This window comes from Homalodisca vitripennis, chromosome X, assembly GCF_021130785.1.
Source record: "Homalodisca vitripennis isolate AUS2020 chromosome X, UT_GWSS_2.1, whole genome shotgun sequence".
NCBI classification, from domain to species: Eukaryota; Metazoa; Arthropoda; class Insecta; order Hemiptera; family Cicadellidae; genus Homalodisca; species Homalodisca vitripennis.
In genome coordinates, this window is record NC_060215.1 from 147,812,204 (window position 1) to 147,834,989 (window position 22,786).

Here is a 22,786-nt window from a genome sequence, read left to right on the forward strand (position 1 = left end):
TGAAAGTTGGCTGTAAACCAATCGGTAGATGTAACCTCGGTCGGGAAACATTTTGGTGGCTAGCGCAGAGATGGTTCGGAGTCGGCGGTCCTATAAAGTCTAGCACTTGTAAGGGTATTGTCTTTAGGGCGCCACCTCATTTGCACGAGACACAGAAGGAGAATGAGAAACTATCCCTGACGCTGGAAGAAGAAGAAATTACCTGAGGGAGTAGAGAATCAAAGGATTATTATACTCGATTCGCTAGATTGCAGTCTAAGGCCGGCTTTTACACAGTATCAACTAAGATCAGACCTAGGTCGAAATCATGGAAGTTAACTTACATATAAGTTAGCTATAAATTATAATAAAGTTATAATACTCACTACACAGCTAATCCAGCTTGTCAACAACTTTGAGAGATTATTAAGTAATATTAAAATAATATAAACTGTTAATCGACGGTTAATGACCACTCTGCAAGTTAACACATTAATCAATGAAGCACCTACAATTCAATAATTTGAGCCTATTTTAATGCCTAGGCAATACAAGTTAAGGCATCACAATAAGTACACGCATAAAATCACATGCATGAGGGGTTCAAGCCCCAATAAATGTAAATAAAAAATATATACTGTTCATGCAAAATAGAAGTGCACCATGATAAATTAAAGGAAGCAGTTCGCTCAAGTAAAACAGCTATACACTAATAAATATTCTTCTCAAACAAATAGGATTTAACTTTGCTAAGTAATAGGATGTAACAGTTTGCTCGAGCCAAATAAATCTAGCCAATAAATAGATAATTACTGGTGGTCACCGAGAAAATTTATAAATAGGACACAGATATTTTAATACAGAATAAATATAACAATTAAATTGTTGTGATTAGAGATAGACTCATCGGTTGGAGTCTGATAAGGTCCGTCCTGGGACGACAGTGGCGTGTCAAGGTCACTGAGGTGTGAAGAGACGATGCCAGGCGGCCTTGATGCAGGGGAACCCGTCACAGCCAATCTTGTGTCATAGACCAGAACCATTAAACATTAATTCCTCATACCTCATCAAACAATAAATTTAAGGACAATAATTTAGTTATTATCAGTAATAATATAATTTGATTCTCAGAAATAATGCAGAAATGATACTATATTGGTAAGGTTTTAAAGTACAGTACCAAGGATACATTATTGTGACACAGTAAGATTAATAGTCAAGTAATTTAAATGCTGTGCCCAAGCCAATTCATAGCCATTGGGTACACCACAATCACATTAGAAGTAAATAAATTAAAGGTAATTTTAATTCCAAACAAAAATAAATAATATTAAGCTACTCGTCATCTCATACCTACCAACATAGACCAAGTAATGACAGGGCCTTGATATAAATATATTTTATAACAATCATTTAAAACTCAATAAACATGCAGGGAGACCTTCATTTTTAAATGGTATGATTCTACTTTACATTAATGGTGGATACTACTCGTAGAAATATCTTGAATAAATAGTTAAATAGATTATATCAGGTAACAAGTATTGATAGGTTGCAAATCAAACAAACTGGATCAGTGTTAATAAATTAGAAGAGGACAAACCTACAAGATAAACATTTCGATTAATAAATATACTTTATATGCTAACAATGACTTGAGATATCTAAATTTGATAATATTATGTCAGATTTGACATGAATTAATTTTTCTCTACAATTCTACCAAATCCAAGAACGATTCTCCATTTATTTAGGTTAAGGTAAACACTATTGACCCTCTTATTGTGGAAACACTTTAAAACCAGTTAAATGAAGTAGGCCAGTTAAATTTAGATGCGGATATTTTTTATTTTCAACAAGATGGGGCACCTCCAAATTATGCTCTTCCTGTACGACAGTGGCTAGATGCACACTACCCTGATCACTGGATCGGAAGAAGAGGATCAATTGAGTGGCCGGCAAGGTCTCCAGACTTAACACCTTTACTTTTTTGGGTCACTTGAAATTAATAGTTTTTAAAACACATCCCACTGGTGTCCAAGACTTGAAAAACAGGATCACTGCTGAGTGCAGGCGCTTAACCAGAGAAACGTTTAGAAAGGTTAGGCAAGAATTTGAAAATGGGTTCTTTTTTTGCTTGAAAAACAATGGCTACCAATTTGAACACTTGATTTGAAGTTTACAAAGGATTTACAACAGTATTCAGTGAGTAATTTTGTTGTTATTAGCAGTAGTACAGTGGTTTGTAGACTAATAATTGTTGTGTTAGAAATTACATTATTGGCTGCTGATACCAAAAGGCTTGGCTGTTTAATGTAAGATATCTTCCATAATTATATAAGCTAGAAAAAAGGCATAGAATTGGAAGTAATATTGTTCTTATGTGGTAGAACCCAAGGTCGTTTACACGAGGCCTTTCAAGTGTCACGGGGGTTTCCCTGGCGTTTGACCACCACCTTTGACAATAGACCTAATACCTCCTTTGTCGGTATCTCAAGTCAACGTTAGTAAGTTGTTCTCTCTTTCCTTTTGAATGTGTAGTCTTACCTTGGTTGGTTAGTTCCTCCTGTGACGTCGACACCCCCGTTCGAAGAAGGTGGGTCGGCTTTCTGTTCTGACACTTACTCTTCTCCTCAATGCTCTTGTGAATTATTTATTGATCCCTTGGTACCCTTCAGCTTTCTCTTAATCTTCTTCCATTCTAGAAATTCATCCTCTCCTCTTTTCCAAGAATCCAATGATAGCCAAAACACTGCGTCCACTACTAACTATAGTCTTACGATAAACTTACGCTATTCACACTGAGAGCGTTGCCTTGGCATTGCTTCTAAGTCTTTATGAAACAATCAAAAGACTATTGAAAGTTAACCGCAAATTAATCAATAACGTAAGTAAGTAGAGTTATAATAAAAAATTTAGTTTATTTATTTCTTTCTTATAAGAACATAATAATCTGTTGCAGTTTACGTGTAATAAATAGCAGAGTAATATATTATATAATATAGTAATATATAGCAATAGCATATACGAGTATTATCCCATTGATTGAACAAAAAGGAAGTCGACATTTTCTGCTGCTTTGATATATATATATATATATATATATATCCATTAACAATGTATAAATTTTTAAGGACAATTAGATGTTCTTAACAAAGAGTAAATACGGATAATTAATACTAACTTACTGCGTTAAGATCCTATGAACGCAGTATTGCTGTAAATGGATACGAAATTATTCATTAGTATGATGCTTTGTTTCTCATATAGCAACATACTGTTATCGTAGTTTGCTCCAAAAAGTAACCAGAACTCATTCATATTCCAAAATCGAAATCGAGCATTAACGACACATAAATTTATTTTGTTTTGCTCTAAGTGTTCAACTGTTTATCCGAGCCAGAGACCATTTTGGTTATTTTCGTTCCTGAGATCGTTGGAATAGACAAATCTTAGCTCTTTGGCACTTAAACCTTGGGATGTAACGTTTGCAGTAAAATACAATTCATTCATCCCAATTTCAATCCAATAAAAAATAATTTGAATACCCATAATCAGGAAACATTGTTCGTGGTGTAATATTTATCCCTACAGTGACCATTGTATTTCTATTATTTGTGTTGATTAAATCATAATTTATGGTGCAATATCTGCTTCAGTAAAATATTTCACCGAATTTAAGGTTACTTTGACCGAACAAAAGAACAAGAAAAGAAGAAGCGCGTGGCTTGAGTATGGAATGTGAATTAACACGCAATCAAATATGTTGCAAGCAAGTAAGCGTTATTTGTTCCACAATTACAAACAATATTTTCTAACACTCAAACCTATAGTCTGTATGATGTAACCTGTACCCTGGACCTTTTGGCTATCTGGGACTAGATGTGGATTAAATCAGTACGAACCTGTAACCCTTACTTCTGATACCGTTACTCGGCGATACTGAGTACAAATACTGGTTTAGATACTGATTTACCGAAATAATCAGTATCTAACAACAACAAATAAATTCAGGAAACCCTGAGTGTAACTAACACTTTGTCTAAATACTATTACGTACAACTACGACTTTAATTATAAAATTGAGAAATCCTGAGTGTAACTAGCACTCTGTCTAAATACTATTACGTACAACTACGACTGTAATTATAAAATTCGGGAAACCCTGAGTGTAACTAACACTCTGTCTAAATACTATTACGTAAAGCTACGACAGTAATTATAAAATTCGGGAAATCCTGAGTGTAACTAACACTCTGTCTAAATACTATTACGTAAAACTACGACAGTAATTATAAAATTGAGAAATCCTGAGTGTAACTAGTACTCTATCTAAATCCTATTACGTACAACTACGACTATAATTATAAAATTCGGGAAACCCTGAGTGTAACTAACACTCTGTCTAAATACTATTACGTAAAACTACGACAGTAATTATAAAATTGAGAAATCCTGAGTGTAACTAACACTCTGTCTAAATACTATTACGTAAAACTACGACAGTAATTATAAAATTGAGAAATCCTGAGTGTAACTAGTACTCTATCTAAATCCTATTACGTACAACTACGACTATAATTATAAAATTCGGGAAACCCTGAGTGTAACTAACACTCTGTCTAAATACTATTACGTAAAGCTACGACAGTAATTATAAAATTCGGGAAATCCTGAGTGTAACTAACACTCTGTCTAAATACTATTACATAAAACTACGACAGTAATTATAAAATTGAGAAATCCTGAGTGTAACTAGCACTCTATCTAAATACTATTACGTACAACTACGACTGTAATTATAAAATTGAGAAATCCTGAGTGTAACTAGCACTCTGTCTAAATACTATTACGTACAACTACGACTGTAATTATAAAATTCGGGAAATCCTGAGTGTAACTAACACTCTGTCTAAATACTATTACGTAAAACTACGACAGTAATTATAAAATTGAGAAATCCTGAGTGTAACTAGCACTCTATCTAAATACTATTACGTACAACTACGACTGTAATTATAAAATTGAGAAATCCTGAGTGTAACTAGCACTCTGTCTAAATACTATTACGTACAACTACGACTGTAATTATAAAATTGAGAAATCCTGAGTGTAACTAGCACTCTGTCTAAATACTATTACGTACAACTACGACTGTAATTATAAAATTCGGGAAATCCTGAGTGTAACTAGCACTCTGTCTAAATACTATTACGTACAACTACGACTGTAATTATAAAATTCGGGAAATCCTGAGTGTAACTAGCACTCTATCTAAATACTATTACGTACAACTACGACTGTAATTATAAAATTCGGGAAATCCTGAGTGTAACTAGCACTCTTTCTAAATACTATTACGTACAACTACGACTGTAATTATAAAATTCGGGAAATCCTGAGTGTAACTAGCACTCTGTCTAAATACTATTACGTACAACTACGACTGTAATTATAAAATTGAGAAATCCTGAGTGTAACTAGCACTCTGTCTAAATACTATTACGTACAACTACGACTGTAATTATAACATTCGGGAAATCCTGAGTGTAACTAGCACTCTGTCTAAATACTATTACGTACAACTACGACTGTAATTATAAAATTCGGGAAATCCTGAGTGTAACTAGCACTCTATCTAAATACTATTACGTACAACTACGACTGTAATTATAAAATTGAGAAATCCTGAGTGTAACTAGCACTCTGTCTAAATACTATTACGTACAACTACGACTGTAATTATAACATTCGGGAAATCCTGAGTGTAACTAACACTCTGTCTAAATACTATTACATAAAACTACGACAGTAATTATAAAATTGAGAAATCCTGAGTGTAACTAGCACTCTATCTAAATACTATTACGTACAACTACGACTGTAATTATAAAATTGAGAAATCCTGAGTGTAACTAGCACTCTGTCTAAATACTATTACGTACAACTACGACTGTAATTATAAAATTCGGGAAATCCTGAGTGTAACTAACACTCTGTCTAAATACTATTACGTAAAACTACGACAGTAATTATAAAATTGAGAAATCCTGAGTGTAACTAGCACTCTATCTAAATACTATTACGTACAACTACGACTGTAATTATAAAATTGAGAAATCCTGAGTGTAACTAGCACTCTGTCTAAATACTATTACGTACAACTACGACTGTAATTATAAAATTGAGAAATCCTGAGTGTAACTAGCACTCTGTCTAAATACTATTACGTACAACTACGACTGTAATTATAAAATTCGGGAAATCCTGAGTGTAACTAGCACTCTGTCTAAATACTATTACGTACAACTACGACTGTAATTATAAAATTCGGGAAATCCTGAGTGTAACTAGCACTCTATCTAAATACTATTACGTACAACTACGACTGTAATTATAAAATTCGGGAAATCCTGAGTGTAACTAGCACTCTTTCTAAATACTATTACGTACAACTACGACTGTAATTATAAAATTCGGGAAATCCTGAGTGTAACTAGCACTCTGTCTAAATACTATTACGTACAACTACGACTGTAATTATAAAATTGAGAAATCCTGAGTGTAACTAGCACTCTGTCTAAATACTATTACGTACAACTACGACTGTAATTATAACATTCGGGAAATCCTGAGTGTAACTAGCACTCTGTCTAAATACTATTACGTACAACTACGACTGTAATTATAAAATTCGGGAAATCCTGAGTGTAACTAGCACTCTATCTAAATACTATTACGTACAACTACGACTGTAATTATAAAATTGAGAAATCCTGAGTGTAACTAGCACTCTGTCTAAATACTATTACGTACAACTACGACTGTAATTATAAAATTCGGGAAATCCTGAGTGTAACTAGCACTCTGTCTAAATACTATTACGTACAACTACGACTGTAATTATAAAATTCGGGAAATCCTGAGTGTAACTAGCACTCTGTCTAAATACTATTACGTACAACTACGACAGTAATTGAATCGATTTTTGTTAAAAGGGCGTAACTCCACAAATACAAACTTTTCAGGAATCATAAAAAACATTATAACTTTTGTATTTTTGTAAATAAAAATTTTTTATATTGTACAAAATTTAACATGGAACTTATAACAAACTCTGACAAAATTTTGCTAAGCTATGATTTGATTTAGTGCTATAAATTAAGCAAAATGTTTCAGTTTTTGGCAAGGTTTTTTTTAAAAGGGCGTAAATCCTAGGGAAAAAAATGATAAGTCAGTTGAAAAAAGAAGCTTGGTATGTACTATAATCAACATATTACAATTTTTGGAATTTCTGAAGTTTTAGGGAACATAGATGAATGTGCATAAAAAGTTTGAAGTTAAAATAATAAATATTAACACTGTCACACAAAAAACTAGAGTACTATTTTTATTTCAGTGTTTTATTATCTAGTGTTCTTCGATTTCATTGTCAGTTTCAATCTCGTAGTCACTGTCTGGACCTTGATTGTTGGTGGTTGTGAGCCACTGGAAGACTTCATTGTAGAAAGCAGAGTAGACATCAGGGATGTATTCCTTTAGTTTCAATATGTCCTCGATTTTTGCCTGTTTTATGGGGACTTTATTCTGAGGATAAGCAGGTTCAGTTGGAGGAAAAACCAGTTTTGTTTTGCTCATAAAAAAGTTGTGACATATAATGCCATTTATCATGGTAAATGCTTTAATATTGCCTTTTTTGTAGAGTCATATTCAAAGTGGTATAACGTACTTATTTGAAAGGTAACTTTATCTTTCTTAGCAACCTGTTTGCCTCTGGTTTCATTTGAAATGCATGTTTTTTTGTAATAGTGCTTCATCCAGTTTTTAAAATCAAGAATTTTATCTGCAGTAATTAAATTTACTGAGAATTTACCTGGAATTGAAGAACTCTTCTCAATGATCTCTTTCACTTCCTCAGGGGTAAATAACCGGTCATGTCTTCTGAGGGCTTTAGATATTATTCCAAAATCCCGGTCACAAGGTAAAAAACTATGACCAGGAACTGGGAAAAACTGTTCAACTTTTTTAAACACTTTACAGTCTGTAAGGTACAAACAATATCTTGATAATGGTTGGTTCTTGTTTTGACCTGCACAGTTGTCACAGTACAAATGCAGCTCAGTAATATGCTCAGGGACTGATTTTAAACATTCTCTTAAAAAGGTACAAACCTCATTTGGACCTTTTCTTCCATTTCCTTCATGATAAAGGTAAATAGAGCTTGTATTTTTTTTTAAGTCATGAATGCAAAATAGATTAAGAGACAACTGCCTCATATAATAAAGCTCCTGTACAGGTATTTTAGGAAGACTGATTGTCTTCATATAGTCAAACGTAAGCGCTAAGACGTGGTCATCTGTGCTATTTTTTTCGGCATCAAGTTTATGATAAAATTTCTTACTTTTCCTAAGATGAACTACCTGCTCTGCTATGGCAACCTTTTTAGCAGTGTCATTAAGGTGAGGTGACTTGATTTTTACGTTAAGTGCCTCGCATACTGCACAAGTGTCTACTTGTGGTCTACCAAATCGATAATTAAAATTCTCACGATAACATATCCAATAAAAGAAGTAGCTGACTTTATTGTTTGGATTCTGTTGGCAAAACATTCGCCACATTTGTTTCAATGACAAATTAGCACTCATGTAATATAATTTTTTTCCACAATAATGTGACTCTTTTAAGGGAAATGACTTTATGTGATTTCCAACCAGTTCTTTAACTTCTGTAGGAAGAGTATTGGTTATTCCTTTCCCTCTTTTGTCTAATGGTACTTCACCTACTAGTTTTAAGTTTCGGATTCTGACTCGTTTTTCACTAATATTATACAGAGATAAAAAGCCTTTGAAACATACCTCAGTTCTTTTACTACCGTTTACAACATGGTACTTGAAAGAAGCAGTTTTCTGTGCCCTTTGAGGAGTATCTGTAGATGGACGTCGCCGTTGAACTTCTATGGCATCAACTTGACCTTGAAGAAACAAATCTTGTTCATTTTTTGATGATAGGTTATAAAACTTTGAAAAAATTTGTGTACACCCATCTTCCCCAATTTTTTTCAGGCATTGGTTAGCACATCTGCAAACAAACAACATCATTAAACTAAACAATATTAGTTTAATGCAAAGATACAAACAAAACCATTAGTAATATTACGAGCCGGTCGAATACCAGCATAACTGTGGCCGCTTATTATATTGCAGCGTCTATAAAAATTGGATTGTTGTTGCTCAATCAAAATATTAATAAATAGTAATTTAATATATTAATTTTGGTTATTGTAGGCCTGCATAAATCTTATTTTACGTTAAAATCACTAAAATGGACCTAGAGACAAACATACCTATATAAGGCCTATTTCATAACAAAAAGTTATGCTTGGCTTATTTTGTAAAATATACAGAAATAATCATAAGTACTAACCTGCAATCAAATTCTGGCTGTTTTGATGCAACTGTTTTCCCACTAGGACTTACATATTCTTGCCCTTTCAGCCGAGCATTTTTATTTTTGGTCCGTATATATGAGTCAGGATTAGATACTTTCCTTTTACGAGGGCTTGGGTGATTACTCATATTGTAGATTGTAGATGCTACTATAAAACAATGAAAATCAAGTACTAAACAGTTTCTTTTCACAACACGTTCAGTAACATTGAGGTTAGATATGAAACTGATGGAAAATAATACAAGAAGAAACACAGGTGGTTGGAGAGGTTTTTTTTAAACAGGCGTATCTCCACAGCTGACAATCTGTTGTATTCATTATTTTGGAGTTACGCCCATTTAAAAAAGTCACCAGATGGACATACGCCCTTCTAAAAAAGTTTGAAAAGTTTTTATGCTTATTATTCCCATATACTATTGGATTTAGAACGCCCTTTTAACTCAGTTTGATGTGTCTACCTATTAGAACCAATATTCTTTCATAAAATTCATTTTGAAAAAAAAATGTGATTTACGCCCTTTTAACAAAAACCGATTCAATTATAAAATCGGGAAACCCTGAATGTAACTAACGCTTTGTCTAAATGAGAAAAAAAGTACAAATAGTACAAAAACTACCATTATCAAGGTAAGTTACGACTAAAATTTAAAAAAGGGCTACAGATTAATACTAAACACTTAGTGAGGGCCAAGCGAGTTGAAAACGCCTTAAAAAGCTCAATGCAATAATAGGCACACAACTGTAAACATCTAGTGTGTAAAATTTGAAGGCGCCTTGATAGACACTCAAAATAATTTTTGTATGAAAGTTCATAAATTACTGCCTTTCTTTATTAATTCATATGTTTTAGCTTGTACATATTAATATTAAATAATTAACGTAATTAGTGCCAGTTAATGTTGATTTGGTGTGTAGTAAAAACTAAGCCTAAAACGTATTTTTGGATATAGTTAAAAAAAACTTCCTCTTAATTACATTGTCATAAGATTGAAATGTAACTTGCACGTTTTAATGTAAATGCCTCTTTTCTACACAACAGAATAAGTCAACATTAGCTTCGTCGGGATTTAAAAAATGCAAAATTATATAACACACACTGTAAATAAATACACAAAAAAAGAAAACCCCATGACTCTTTTAAGTGTGCCGTTTTCCAGGCATTTTAAAAACTAATAACGAGAAACTTTTACAACACCTTTACAAATAACACTTTGTATTTTATGGTTGATTACATTGGATCAGATCTGACTATATTAACCATATGAAAAACGTAAAACAGTGTTAGAAAACGCCACAAACCGATTTGCTGGAATTTAATTTCAACTTTATTTTCTGATGTCACATTGAAGCTTCATTACCTTCATTTGGATCCTGTACATTTTAAGATGTTTTAAGAGAGTATAACACCTTACCTTTGCCAATTCTAGATTGAAATATTTGTATAAGTTTATAAGTTAGTTTAAATTAATAGTCCTCTGTTTCGCATTGTGTGGAGTATAGGCCTACATTGATTGTTGGAGACAAGCTTGTATCTAATGAGACGATGGTAAGCTGATAGTAGTTTGTATTAATTACTTGGGTCTGACGTTATTACATTTTAAGATGTTTTAAGAGAGTATAACACCTTAACTTTGCCAATTCTCCATTTTAAAAATAGCAATAGATTACAATATTTGTATAAGGTTATAAGTTAGTTTAAATTAATAGTCCTCCGTTTCGCATTGTGTGGAGTATAGGCCTACATGGATTGTTGGAGACAAGCTTGTATCTAATGAGACGATAGTAAGCTGATAGTAGTTTGTATTTATTACTTGGGCCTGACGTTATTAAAATGGAATTATCGATGGTGAAGCACTATTTGATGAGTGAAATCCTGTGCAAGGATGACAAGAGGAGTTTCAATATAGTTTGTGTTGTTAAAAATATTATTCTGCGTTTGATCATCCTCTTCGATATGCATTATCGACATAGTTATACAGAATTTCTAGTTTACAATTTCGTGTTTCAAACGATGACTGTTACTTATTTGCATATAATAACATCATAATACAAAAAGTTGAAAATATGTCGTAACATCATTTGAAATACTGCTAGTAAAAATGCACTTACTTGTGTACCCCTAAAATGATACAAAAAACAAGATGTTTTCAAATCCCCTTAAGTAAATAAGTACATCAAGTAAATGACTGATGGCCAAAGCTGCGTTACATACAAACACCTGGGTTCATCTTGAGAAGCCTATAAATTCAGGTTTTGGTGAAATTATAAAAATTGTAGAGAAGTAACCTCTTTAGGAGCTGCTTCAAGCAAACAATAGGATGGATTGTTTCCTCATTTACAAAATGAAATTGTTTATAATAAAATATTTTTTTAAACTTACACGTTATCAGCAAATATATATTAATAAGAACTCCATTGAATGTATAGAAAAGGTACGTGAAATTTATTTATTTTCGCCTCAGAAGTAACATGAATTTCCCTAAGTTCGATAAGGAAAATACTGTTTCATTTTTGGCATGAAGTTGATAAGGTAAATTGCAAATGTATTTGCAATATATTAATATATTACATTATAAAATGGACCCTGTGGAGTTTAAAAGATTTACGGAAGGGTATTTCACATATAGAATTTCAGTTACTTTTTCTGGCATGCAAGTGATCAAAACTATTGAGCAAACCTTGGAAAGGAATGAGTGTCGAAGGAAGTACTTCTAAACGCGATGCCACTGAAACTGTAGTATATAAATTGATCAAGAGAGTTATTTATAGCAGATATTATTAAATCCGTAGAAAATTAAGCTATATATCTTTCAATAAAAATCACCAACACACAGACTCGACAGATCTTAGTATACAAAGGGATAATACTGATGTAAAAATGTTAGTGGACTTCTTCAAACAGTACAACCCTTTTCCTAATATTGATGCTGTTATGTATATTACTACCAGAATCACTTGTTACGATGCTTTCGAAGCAGATTTGAAAGCAATGAAGAAAACAGAGGAACAAAATCTTTGCGAATTGAAATTATCAAGGACAATTAAATAAATTATCTAATGGCAATAAAAACAAAATATATGACGATGTTATTCCTCTTGATCCATTGCCTCTGTTTCAACGTATTTGTGTTTAAAAAACAAAACCGATAAAGAACTGAAAAATAATATCAATTATGAACTGGCACCATATTCACTTAATCTATTTGAAGGTGGTTACCTACGAAAGACAAAAACCCATCTTAAAAATCCGGAGGTTTCTCTTAATTGAAAGTTTATAAAATGTTCATTAAGTTATTAATGGAGGCATGTTACTAACTCATTGTAAATGACAAATGAATGAAACGTTTATGTGTTTATGAAATGATATGTTAGCATTTTGTAAGATATTAAAATAATAATAGTAACACTTACATGGTATTCGATGGGCATATACACAGGAAGTATTAAATCTCCCGAAAGAAACCGCCGCGCACTGCAAAATAAATTAAAAAACAGCTCAAGAAAAAGTGTTTGTAACATAATAAAAATAAAAGTCGCCTTATTGATATTTTCAGAATTAAATTAGCTAAAAATAATATTTTTACAAGCCAAGCTGAAAGCGATGCTGACATGAATTATTGGTACAGCTAATAATTTGGAATAAGAAAATGTTGTTATAGTTTCAAAAAATATCAATGTCTTTGATGTTATTAACAACATTGGTGGAAGTAGATTGTGAAATATATTCTATAAAATAATCTCGAGGCAAAGTTCTATAGAAAATATATTCATGGACGAGGTTAGAAACAAGATCCCAAAATGTAAGGATCATTTTCTTTCTACATGCATTCACGGGTCGTGGTACTACTTCTGCGCTTTTTAATAAAGGAAAAATTAAGTTTGCCAGGAATTTATACAAACGAAATGATTTACATGACAAAGCGGAAGTATTTTGAAATATCAACGAAGACTCCAATAAAATATTTCAAGCTGGTGTAGCATGTAATTTGGGTGTGCAGCTTTAACAACAACTAAAAATTTGTATACGTTCAAGTTAAATTCTTTCATAAAAGCGACTACCAAAAATACAAGTGTTCTATTGTAATCATTATCTCATACATCTGCAGCATTTGATTACGTAAAAATAGAGTGCTTGCAAATCCAGAAATAGTTAGGAAATGACTTAGTTATTGAAAATTGAGGATGGAAGTATTCCAATAACATGAACATTCCAATAACAATGAATAAATTACCTGCTCCAGATAATCTGTTGCAAATGTTATTTTGTAGTTGTAAAAAGAGATATTGAGCTGCGTGTGGATGCCTTAAAAGTTGCTTATATCGCAGTGTAGCATTTTTATAATGCAGCGAAAATAGGTGCTCCAATACTTCACCTATTATAAAAATACAAGATATTAAGTCGAAAATATGCTTAGATGTATTTGAAAATTAAAAATGTGTATATAAACAAATATGTTATTCATAATTTTCTTCCACCATTTCATTCTCTCTAATTTCCTTATTTTTTAAAACATACATGCCATTCACAGAGCTCGTGTTATTTAGAATTAAACTAGCCGAAAAATTGTATTGTAAATTGCGACTGCTGCTTCGCTTCACGTTTTGCTACCTGTTCAAAAAACGTACTGCGCCTACTAAAGTTATAATTATCTTTCTTTAGTTATAGTTATAATTGTCTTTACTTCCTCTATATATATTTAGGTGAAATTCCACATATAAATAAAAAGCACTATAAGTTAAAAATATTAAATGATCAAAAACTATTTTTTTTTAATAATTTGTTTAAACAATGAAGAAAATCAAATGTAAAAAAATATAATTGGTAAACATTGATATTTATAGTTTAAAAAACAACATCCCACGTCTGCCATATAAATTAAGTAATTGTAATAAATTGTAATCCGAGCTTTTACCGTTTTGGATGCCCCAGGCACTAACTATTAGTGTTTCATGATAATGAATTGTTAAAATTAGAATTATTAGTTAATACTAGTTGTTTATAACGTATATTCAGTATTGATTTGCAATATGAAACTCTATTTTAAACGCAAATTATAAACGTTCAACATTTATGGGTTTGAGTTGATATTTATAACACAGTTTTAAACTTAATCGCCTTGTTCCAATCAGAGTCTCTGCTGCGCGGTCGGCAGCTAACTAGCGTGCCCTCTTAAAAGCTTGGCATTATAAAATCTAAAGTCTGGCATTATAAGTTGCCACACTTAAGTGTACTGGTGTTATCTTTCACGAGAAATTAAACTGCGAAGAATGGAGGAATAGATCAATGCTTTATTCGTTTTTATGTGACATTCTTTTACAGAATTGTAAAATATTAGTATTTTTTATTTATTGAATTTATATTTGGGACTGCTGCATGAGTAATCAAAGCCTTGTCATACTTTGTAAAACTTATTTTTTTGTGATAGTGTTTTTGTATGGAGGGGAGTGTTGTTGTTGGATTGTGTCAAAAAGGTATTTGCTTTGGGCGACAGAATAACGTAAGTCGGCCCTGTTGACCTCTAATGACGCGCCCTTTAGTGATATGAGGTTGATTACTATACAGCTTATTACTGTTAATAAACCAATAATTTTACAATACACCACATTTGTGTGTATGTGTAATAATTAAATCACAGCCTAAAGAGTAATACAGCCTTTTGCTGTACAAATATCACTACAACATAAAATAGTTTATTCCTGGAAATTAAGTTACAAATATCAAAAATAATTTATAGTTTAAAAAAATATATATATACGTTTGGCGTTATTTCCATATAGTTCGGTGCCTAGTAACGAGGGTTGTTATTATTAAGACTGTTTGTTTGTCTAAATTGTAATATTTTGAACAGTATGTCAATTGTACTCACATCTCGTTACCATGTACATACAAGTTTTGTTATTTAATAGGAATCAACCCAACCTTTGTTGGTGACTTCGACATGATACTAACACAACATTCTGATCTGGAACAGGTTAGGTTGATACCTATTAAATAATAAAACTTGTATATACAAGGTAACGAGATGTTTATGTATTGAGTACAATTAACAGACTGTTCAAAATATTACAAAGTAAACCAGCTGTCTTAACAATAACAACCATCGTTGCTAGGCACCGAACCATGTTGAACAATTGTCACAGACACATATGATATCATAAGCCTATTTCTTATTTCAAGTATAGTAAATCCCTATGACTAAATCCATATTCGAACAATACTGCTGGACGGTGTACTGATCTATAGATTTTAACCAAAATTGATATGGTCCAAATGTGTAACCACAGAGACGAAGTTCTAGGGCCAACTCTACATTTCTTAACAACAATCCTGGAGGATTTAGGGTCCCATTGCTTTTAACCAAAATTGACATGGAGATTCCTTGGGATAAATGACGATAATTATTTAATCCCCTTTCCCTTTCAGATAAGGGGCGCAGTTCAAGAGCATAAATGTTGTTCGTACAACTTCCTCTGCATGGCAATGGGAATGGGTGTATAAATTTCCGTGAGAATTAACTAATCTATAGACTTGAAATTTTGCTTGAAGCCTAATTTCTGCATAAGGGACATTGGTTCGATGGTGCATGCCATGGGATTAGCCTGAGCGTTAGGAACCATTTTACATATTATCTTATGAGTACCACGATGGAAACGAAAAAGTTATTGAATAAACAAATTTGTAAATAGGCTTGATTACAAACTAAAACACAGAACTATTTTTGAGACACAAATTAGTACAAAAACTAAAGGTTTTTTTAAATAATTATATAAAGTTTGTGCACAAGTTCACGGAGCCGTTTATCGAGGGAACTGAAGTATTTTCTTAGTCACCAATAAATTGTGATGAAAACGTGTTTTGTCAATCAAACGAATAAGAGCGGGGTGATATAGAAGACAAGACAACAGCACAGAGACTAGGAAGTAAGTGCAAGGCCACACAGATAAGCAGTCTTCCACCTAAATTGTTTGAAAAAGTTACATTTTATTGCCATAATTTCAATCATATAACTGTCCGGAACAACTATTAATGATTACTGTTGATATTTGACGTAATCACCAAAAACATTACGTTTGGCTTTGTCAGGCCCTAAGAGTAATCGACCCATTTCACTTAAAATTCAATATTTTATTTGATTGGGTCGTTGGGCCAACGACCCAGTGGACTAATCGAACCGCTATGATTTTTAAAACGGGTCATTGGCCCAAAGAACCTGAATTTTAAAAGATTACTTATTATAAAAATGGGGTGGTTGGCCTAACGAACCATATAAGCTATTAGAATTTGTAAGTAAATTTTGGATCGTTGAGCCAACGAAACTTGAGTGTACATTTAGTATTTTAAATTGTATATAAGGTGCCTTGCTTTAGGTTATGTTTTGCTTTATTAAACAAATCGGTCCGATTACACCACTGATCGTTGGCTCAACGACCCTCTTATTTAAAACTAAACCAATTTTTGGGTCGTTGGGCCAACTATTGGTGGAGTAATCGAACCAGACCCAGGTTAGACTTGTACTTACAGAACCATACAGTCGACGTTTGAGAACCGTTGCAGTCTATTTACCAGCAACAATCTAATATTACATCGGCTCTTGTGGCAATTACGGTAGCAACACAGTCTAATGTATCTGAGGACTCTGGATCGTTTCCCAGCACCAGAGAGACATTCCGGACAGTCCAAGTTTGACGTAACTGGAAGCGTTGCAGTATATTTACCAGCAATAATCTAATCTTACATCGGTTCTTGTGGCAATAACGGTAGCAACACAGTCTAATGTATCTGAAGACTCTGGGCCGATTCCCAGCACAAGAGAGACATTCCGGACAGCACAAGTTTGACGTAACTGGAAGCGTTGCAGTCTATCAACCAGGAATAATCTTATCTTACATCGGCTCTTGTGGCAATAACGGTAGCGACACAGTCTAATGTGTCTGAGGACTCTGGATCGATTCCCAGCACCAGAGAGACATTCTTGCATCTGAAAACTGTTAAATATTTAACCCTTTTCTTTTATATTGTTATTTTTCCGGAATATAATGTTACTGTTGTAACGATAGAAGTTTTTATTGTACTTTTATCTATTTATTTATTCACCTTTTGTATCTATTCTATATATTCACTGTTGAAGTAACTAAGTTCGGAAACCCCTGCATTGTTTTCAACAACTTTAAATATAGACAACAAAGAATTCTGAGAAATGATGAGGTGTCTTGGCGCTCCATGGGGAAGATTTTTGGGGCGTCAATAAAAACGGATGCGGATACGACAAGAGTAAATGTGCGTAATCAAAAACATAGTGGCGAATACCCAGTCACCATACTCGTACGTTCGCTTTTGTCGCCGCTGGCCAAGCGTCGTCCTTCGACCACTTCATCACCCCTCCACCCCATCTGCATCATCTGCTCTTCAATCCATCAGGAGACCCAGCGCCCGATTCCGTGGATTTCAGTGCGTAGTGCAATGTGTGGTCTGCCAAGTGTTCACTATGTTCTGAGAGTACTGATCTCCCCAATAGCATCAACACACTACATAAGTCCTTCAGGCAGAAAATCAGTATTTGAAGCAACAGCTGTCAGCAAGAGAGGACGTGGAAGTAAATTCTAATCAGTCATGGACAGAAGTAAGGTCCAAACAAAAAAAGTCTCTCCACATAAAAGGGAGAATTTTCAAGTGCTGCCTGAAAAAAACTCCTCCCCGTAAACAAAAATTAAAAACTACCCCTAGAATCCCTATCCCACTCCCTCATAAGGAAAATTCGAATACTCCAAACAATTAACAAACTTCCCGTACACCTATCCACCCACTTTCACTACATAAATATTAGAGGTGATAGTCACCCCTGCCCCATCGCGGGACTAGTGAGGAGCATGGCCCCCTCCGTACTCTGTTGGTGACGTGTGTATGCCGGGCGCTGGCCTGCTACAAATCCTGAGCTCGGGCCTTACACCATATCGGCCCGGAATCGACTACGAGGTGTTAATAGCCGGCTCAAACGATCTGGTGGTTGGAGATCAACGCAATATATATATCGTCAGTTGGAGGCTCATATCACTCCCAGACCGGCCAATACTGAACTTGTTCTCGACACTCTGCCGACACGACCTGGAACCTGATCATTCCATACACAGCGAGACCGTGCTCGTAATTATGCTTACATTGAGGAGCTGGCTGCTCGGCATAACATCCGAGTAACATACTTCAAAAATATTGGCTTGAGGCATTTCACGAAGGACGGTCAACATCTCTCAATGGGGGGCAAAACGATACTGGCGGGGATGATAGTGTCGAGCCTCGTACTTGTGAGACCCACCCTCAACAGTCTCCGAGACAGCAACATGCCACTTACGCCGAAGCACTCAGGGGATCACCTACACCAGGCAATGCTGAAACCTCGAAATATTCAAAATTCTCAACCGAAAAAAATAAGATTGTTTCACCGGAATGCCCAAATGGCAACAAACAAAACTGATGAATTGGCAGTCATGTGCGAAGAGCTTAAACCTGATGTTTTTATAGTATCTGAACATGGTTTCATAGCTAACAGGATTCATTTTTCAATATTCCAAATTTTGTGTTGGTAAAATAGTGTCGAAAATTTTTAAGAGGAGATTAAAAAATTTTTAAACCTTTCAAAATCAACAATATGTCTGAAATGAATTCTGAGGCCGAAGGCATTGAAATCGTCTCAGATTATTTGAAGGAAATAGCCGTTATTAGATTATACAAATCACTCAATGGCTGTTGCAGTTCCTTTTTTGAGAATCTCAGTGAATTATCTAATAATGGCAGACTTCAACATTAGTGTAATGGACATCACTGACCCTCTAACCCAGTGGCTACGCGATGTTCTAATTTCGTAATCTAAATTTGTCAGTGAATTCACCGTCTCGAGTGACCGCTACAACGAATACTGCCATCGATAGTGTTGTCACCAACATTCCTGACTTAACAGTCTCTGTTTTGAACACTGCAATCTCTGACCACTTTGCGCAGGAAGCCGTGGTTCATGGGTATAAACTGGAATGTCAAAATTCTAAATTTAAAAGTTACCAGTGCAATTCGGTCCCAAAACATTCGCCACTTGAACGAGATTTTGCAAGTCGAGTATTAACAGCTTTTAGACAACTTTGGAAGTATCGATGGTATCCATGCAGCATTCAGTGATGGCTTCAACTATTATCTGGATGTTGCTTGTCCATTCAAGAGGACCAAAATCTACAGCAAACAACAAAAAATTCGGGGGTGACGAAGGGAATCCTTGTATTTCAGGAGAAGCTAATATTTTACACAACATTTTCATTGGAACCCGAAATGTATTCCACAAACTACCGAAGGATCTATAAAAAAAGACATACGAGCAGCTAAAGCATATGATGTAGAAAATCGTAAACGGCTTTTCTGGAGATGCGGAGATGCTGTTGAAAAAGTTGCATCCATTGCTTTGACTAGAACATTTCTAGAAAAATAACAAAATTTCAAATCCAGAACAATTTGGTTTTTGGAAAAACAGATCCACAGTGGGTGCTGTGAACAGCCTCATGGACAATTTTGTCGATGAATTGGAAGGATGTGCTTAACAAATTCCTCGACATATTCAAAGCTTTTGACTGTGTGCATTATGAGGCACTGTAGCGCCAATTGGAGAAATGGGACGTGCCGAGTCTCTCGCACTTGTGGCTCACTTCTTACTTCAAGGATCGAGACTAGTGAGTGGGGATCTCGAACGCTGTTTCAAAATTAAAATGACTCGTGGTGTCCCTCAGAGCTCCATCCTAGAGCCTTACTTGTTCCTAGTTTACGTCTGTAGATTGGAATCAATGATCCAGCATGGGACACTAGTTCAGTATGCTGACAACACTACTCTCTGTCTCAAAAAAAATCAACAAAATATTTGAAATAAATCCTGTCTTGGAATTAGTACTTCGCTTAAATGAAACTGACAACAAATCAGTCAAAAACAAATCTCATAGATTTTAGTCTTCGACAAAATGATCACTCAACCCCTGCGGCATTTAGCAAAGTTCTGTTCCCTCAAAGTTAAAAAATTATTACTTTGGCTTAATCTACGCACACTTTGCATATGGGGTGAGGCTCTGGGGAGGTTGTGCCAGAAATAAAATGGTAAAAAAGAAATGAGAATCATTGCATAGCTAGATTATAGAGAGTCATGCAGGGATTCTTTCAGGGAGTTGGGATTGCTGACTTTACTCTGCATCTACATTCTTGAGGCGATCACGTACTGCAAATCAAAGTGTGATTTGATTCATGGCAGTGACGTTCACCAAAATGAGACAAGAGGCAAGGACAACTTTCGAACTCAGCAATACAGACTGATGTTATCACAACACCTCCCGCAATAATTTGGTGTCAGATTAATCAACAAGCTCCCTGAGCGTGGAAAAATTCCAAGAATCAAAATCAATTCATAACTAGTCTCAAATGCGTTTTGGTGTCAAAAGCGTTTTATTCTGTCGATTATTTCATGATGAGCCGCTGGGATGTCTAATTTTGCATTAGATCTGAAGTCGGTTTGCACGTGTTTGCTCTGGATATGAAGTAAGTTTGAATGTTTTTGAGCGAATGTATGAATTGTAAGTGTGAATGTGTATGAATGTCTAGTTTAACTATAATTACATTTTATGCAACTGTGATACAATCTTACATTGTTAAAAATTCAATAAAGAGATTATTATTGTATGTAATATTGGCTGTATCTAAATTGCAGTTTTTGGTAAGCGTTACTTAGTTATAAAATTCCACAAAATAAACTGGTTTTTCATAAATAACTTTATACAATCCATTATAGTGCTTTAAGATTTAAGGTAATTTATATAAAGAAGTATTCTCATATTCTTATAAGATGCACAATTGAGTGCACTACCATCGAGTTGATCCAATATATCTAGTACTCCAACAGTGAGGGTAAACTCTCCTGGATTGATGGCACCAGACTTACATGTCATAAGTGATGTGTAATGTTACTTCTGCAAAAAACGATGTCAAGAATGGCAACGATGTAATCCTAAATCTTACTTTCAGCAATACTGAAAATATGTTGTTATCTAAAGATTCTCTTTTTGCTGGAGATATCACTACCCTTCTTTGTGTGTATCATTATAGTCTGGTTTGCAAAGATTAGCATTAAACCGATGTATGCACCGCATTTAAAAAGAGCTGAAGCCAAATTCATTCAGAGGGATTTGTCTTTCATAACATCTTATGATCTTCATCTTTCAATGATATCTCTTGATTCTTTTGCTGGTAACGTTAAGTCTATTTTCTAAACAATACTCCAAAGAAGAGAATCATAATCTCAAATTATTCACCCTGGTTCAATGCTTAGCTAAGGGAGTTAGTTATCCATAAAAACGTTTACACGCGCAATAAGCACTCAATGTCTTCCAGATCTCTCGTATGAAAGCTCAATGCAAGGACCTCACAAAAGTCTTGTTCCATCGGTATACTTCTTATATTTGTGACACCTTTCCCTCCAATCCAGGTTTGTTTTGAGTTTTTGTGAAAAAGACTAGAATAAGAGATGGCCTGCATATATTTCTATTTCATAATCCAGATTCCTCATCTAACTCTGATATCATATGCAATTTCTTTGCTGATTTTTCTTCTTAGTGTTCATCCTATGAATTGATAGCTCTGTACGGATGGGTACTGTATTTGAAGATAACCCTTCTATATCGTCTTGTCATATCAGTTGATGAGGTGAAGGAGGATATGCTGGGCCTAGATGGTTTGAAGCGGAACTTTACTCAATTGCCTCCCGTAGTGTTAGAGAAATATCGTGGCATTCTGACTAAGCCTGTGACAAGTATGTTCGATTATTCTTACCACAATGGTTAACTTCCATATGGACTTAAAACAGACTTATAGTTTAGATTTATAAATCTGGTGATTATATCAGTACCAAAAACTATACAACGCCGATTACTATTAGTCTTTCTAGCTACAGTCTTTGAGAAGTTTGTTCTGTGTAAAACGATACCTTTATTACATCCTGTCATATCGTCAAACAAGCATTTTTTACTTCAGGCAAGTACATATACACAAATGTAACTGTGTACAGAGTCAGCCATGTATATCTCTTGACCAACTCTGAATACTGTGGTATTGCTGGAGAGTTTCTGAGCTGGTTTGCTACGTTCATGTCGGACAGAAGATTGACAGTAAGATTCTGTGGATTACTATCCTAAGGATTTTTTGCAGTTTCAGACGTACATCAGGGATACCACCTCTGTCTAATGTTATTTAACTTATTTATAATTGACATAGAATATGACCTGTCTTTGCTGAGTCTTTTCTTTTTCAGGACAACGTTAAATAGTTTGCAGCATAGAATCAGAGAAA

General features: G+C 34.2%; 1 protein-coding gene across 1 annotated transcript; it reads right to left on the minus strand.

The window, feature by feature from the left end:
• Positions 1-7,389: 7,389 nt before the first annotated feature.
• On the minus strand, positions 7,390-9,892 carry LOC124369663. Its single transcript, XM_046827713.1, has 3 exons — positions 9,403-9,892; positions 8,763-9,057; positions 7,390-7,566 (listed from the first exon to the last, which is right to left on the minus strand). The coding sequence occupies exons 1-3, from the start codon at positions 9,552-9,554 to the stop codon at positions 7,390-7,392; spliced, it is 624 nt and encodes a 207-aa protein (XP_046683669.1). The 5' UTR covers positions 9,555-9,892.
• Positions 9,893-22,786: the final 12,894 nt, after the last annotated feature.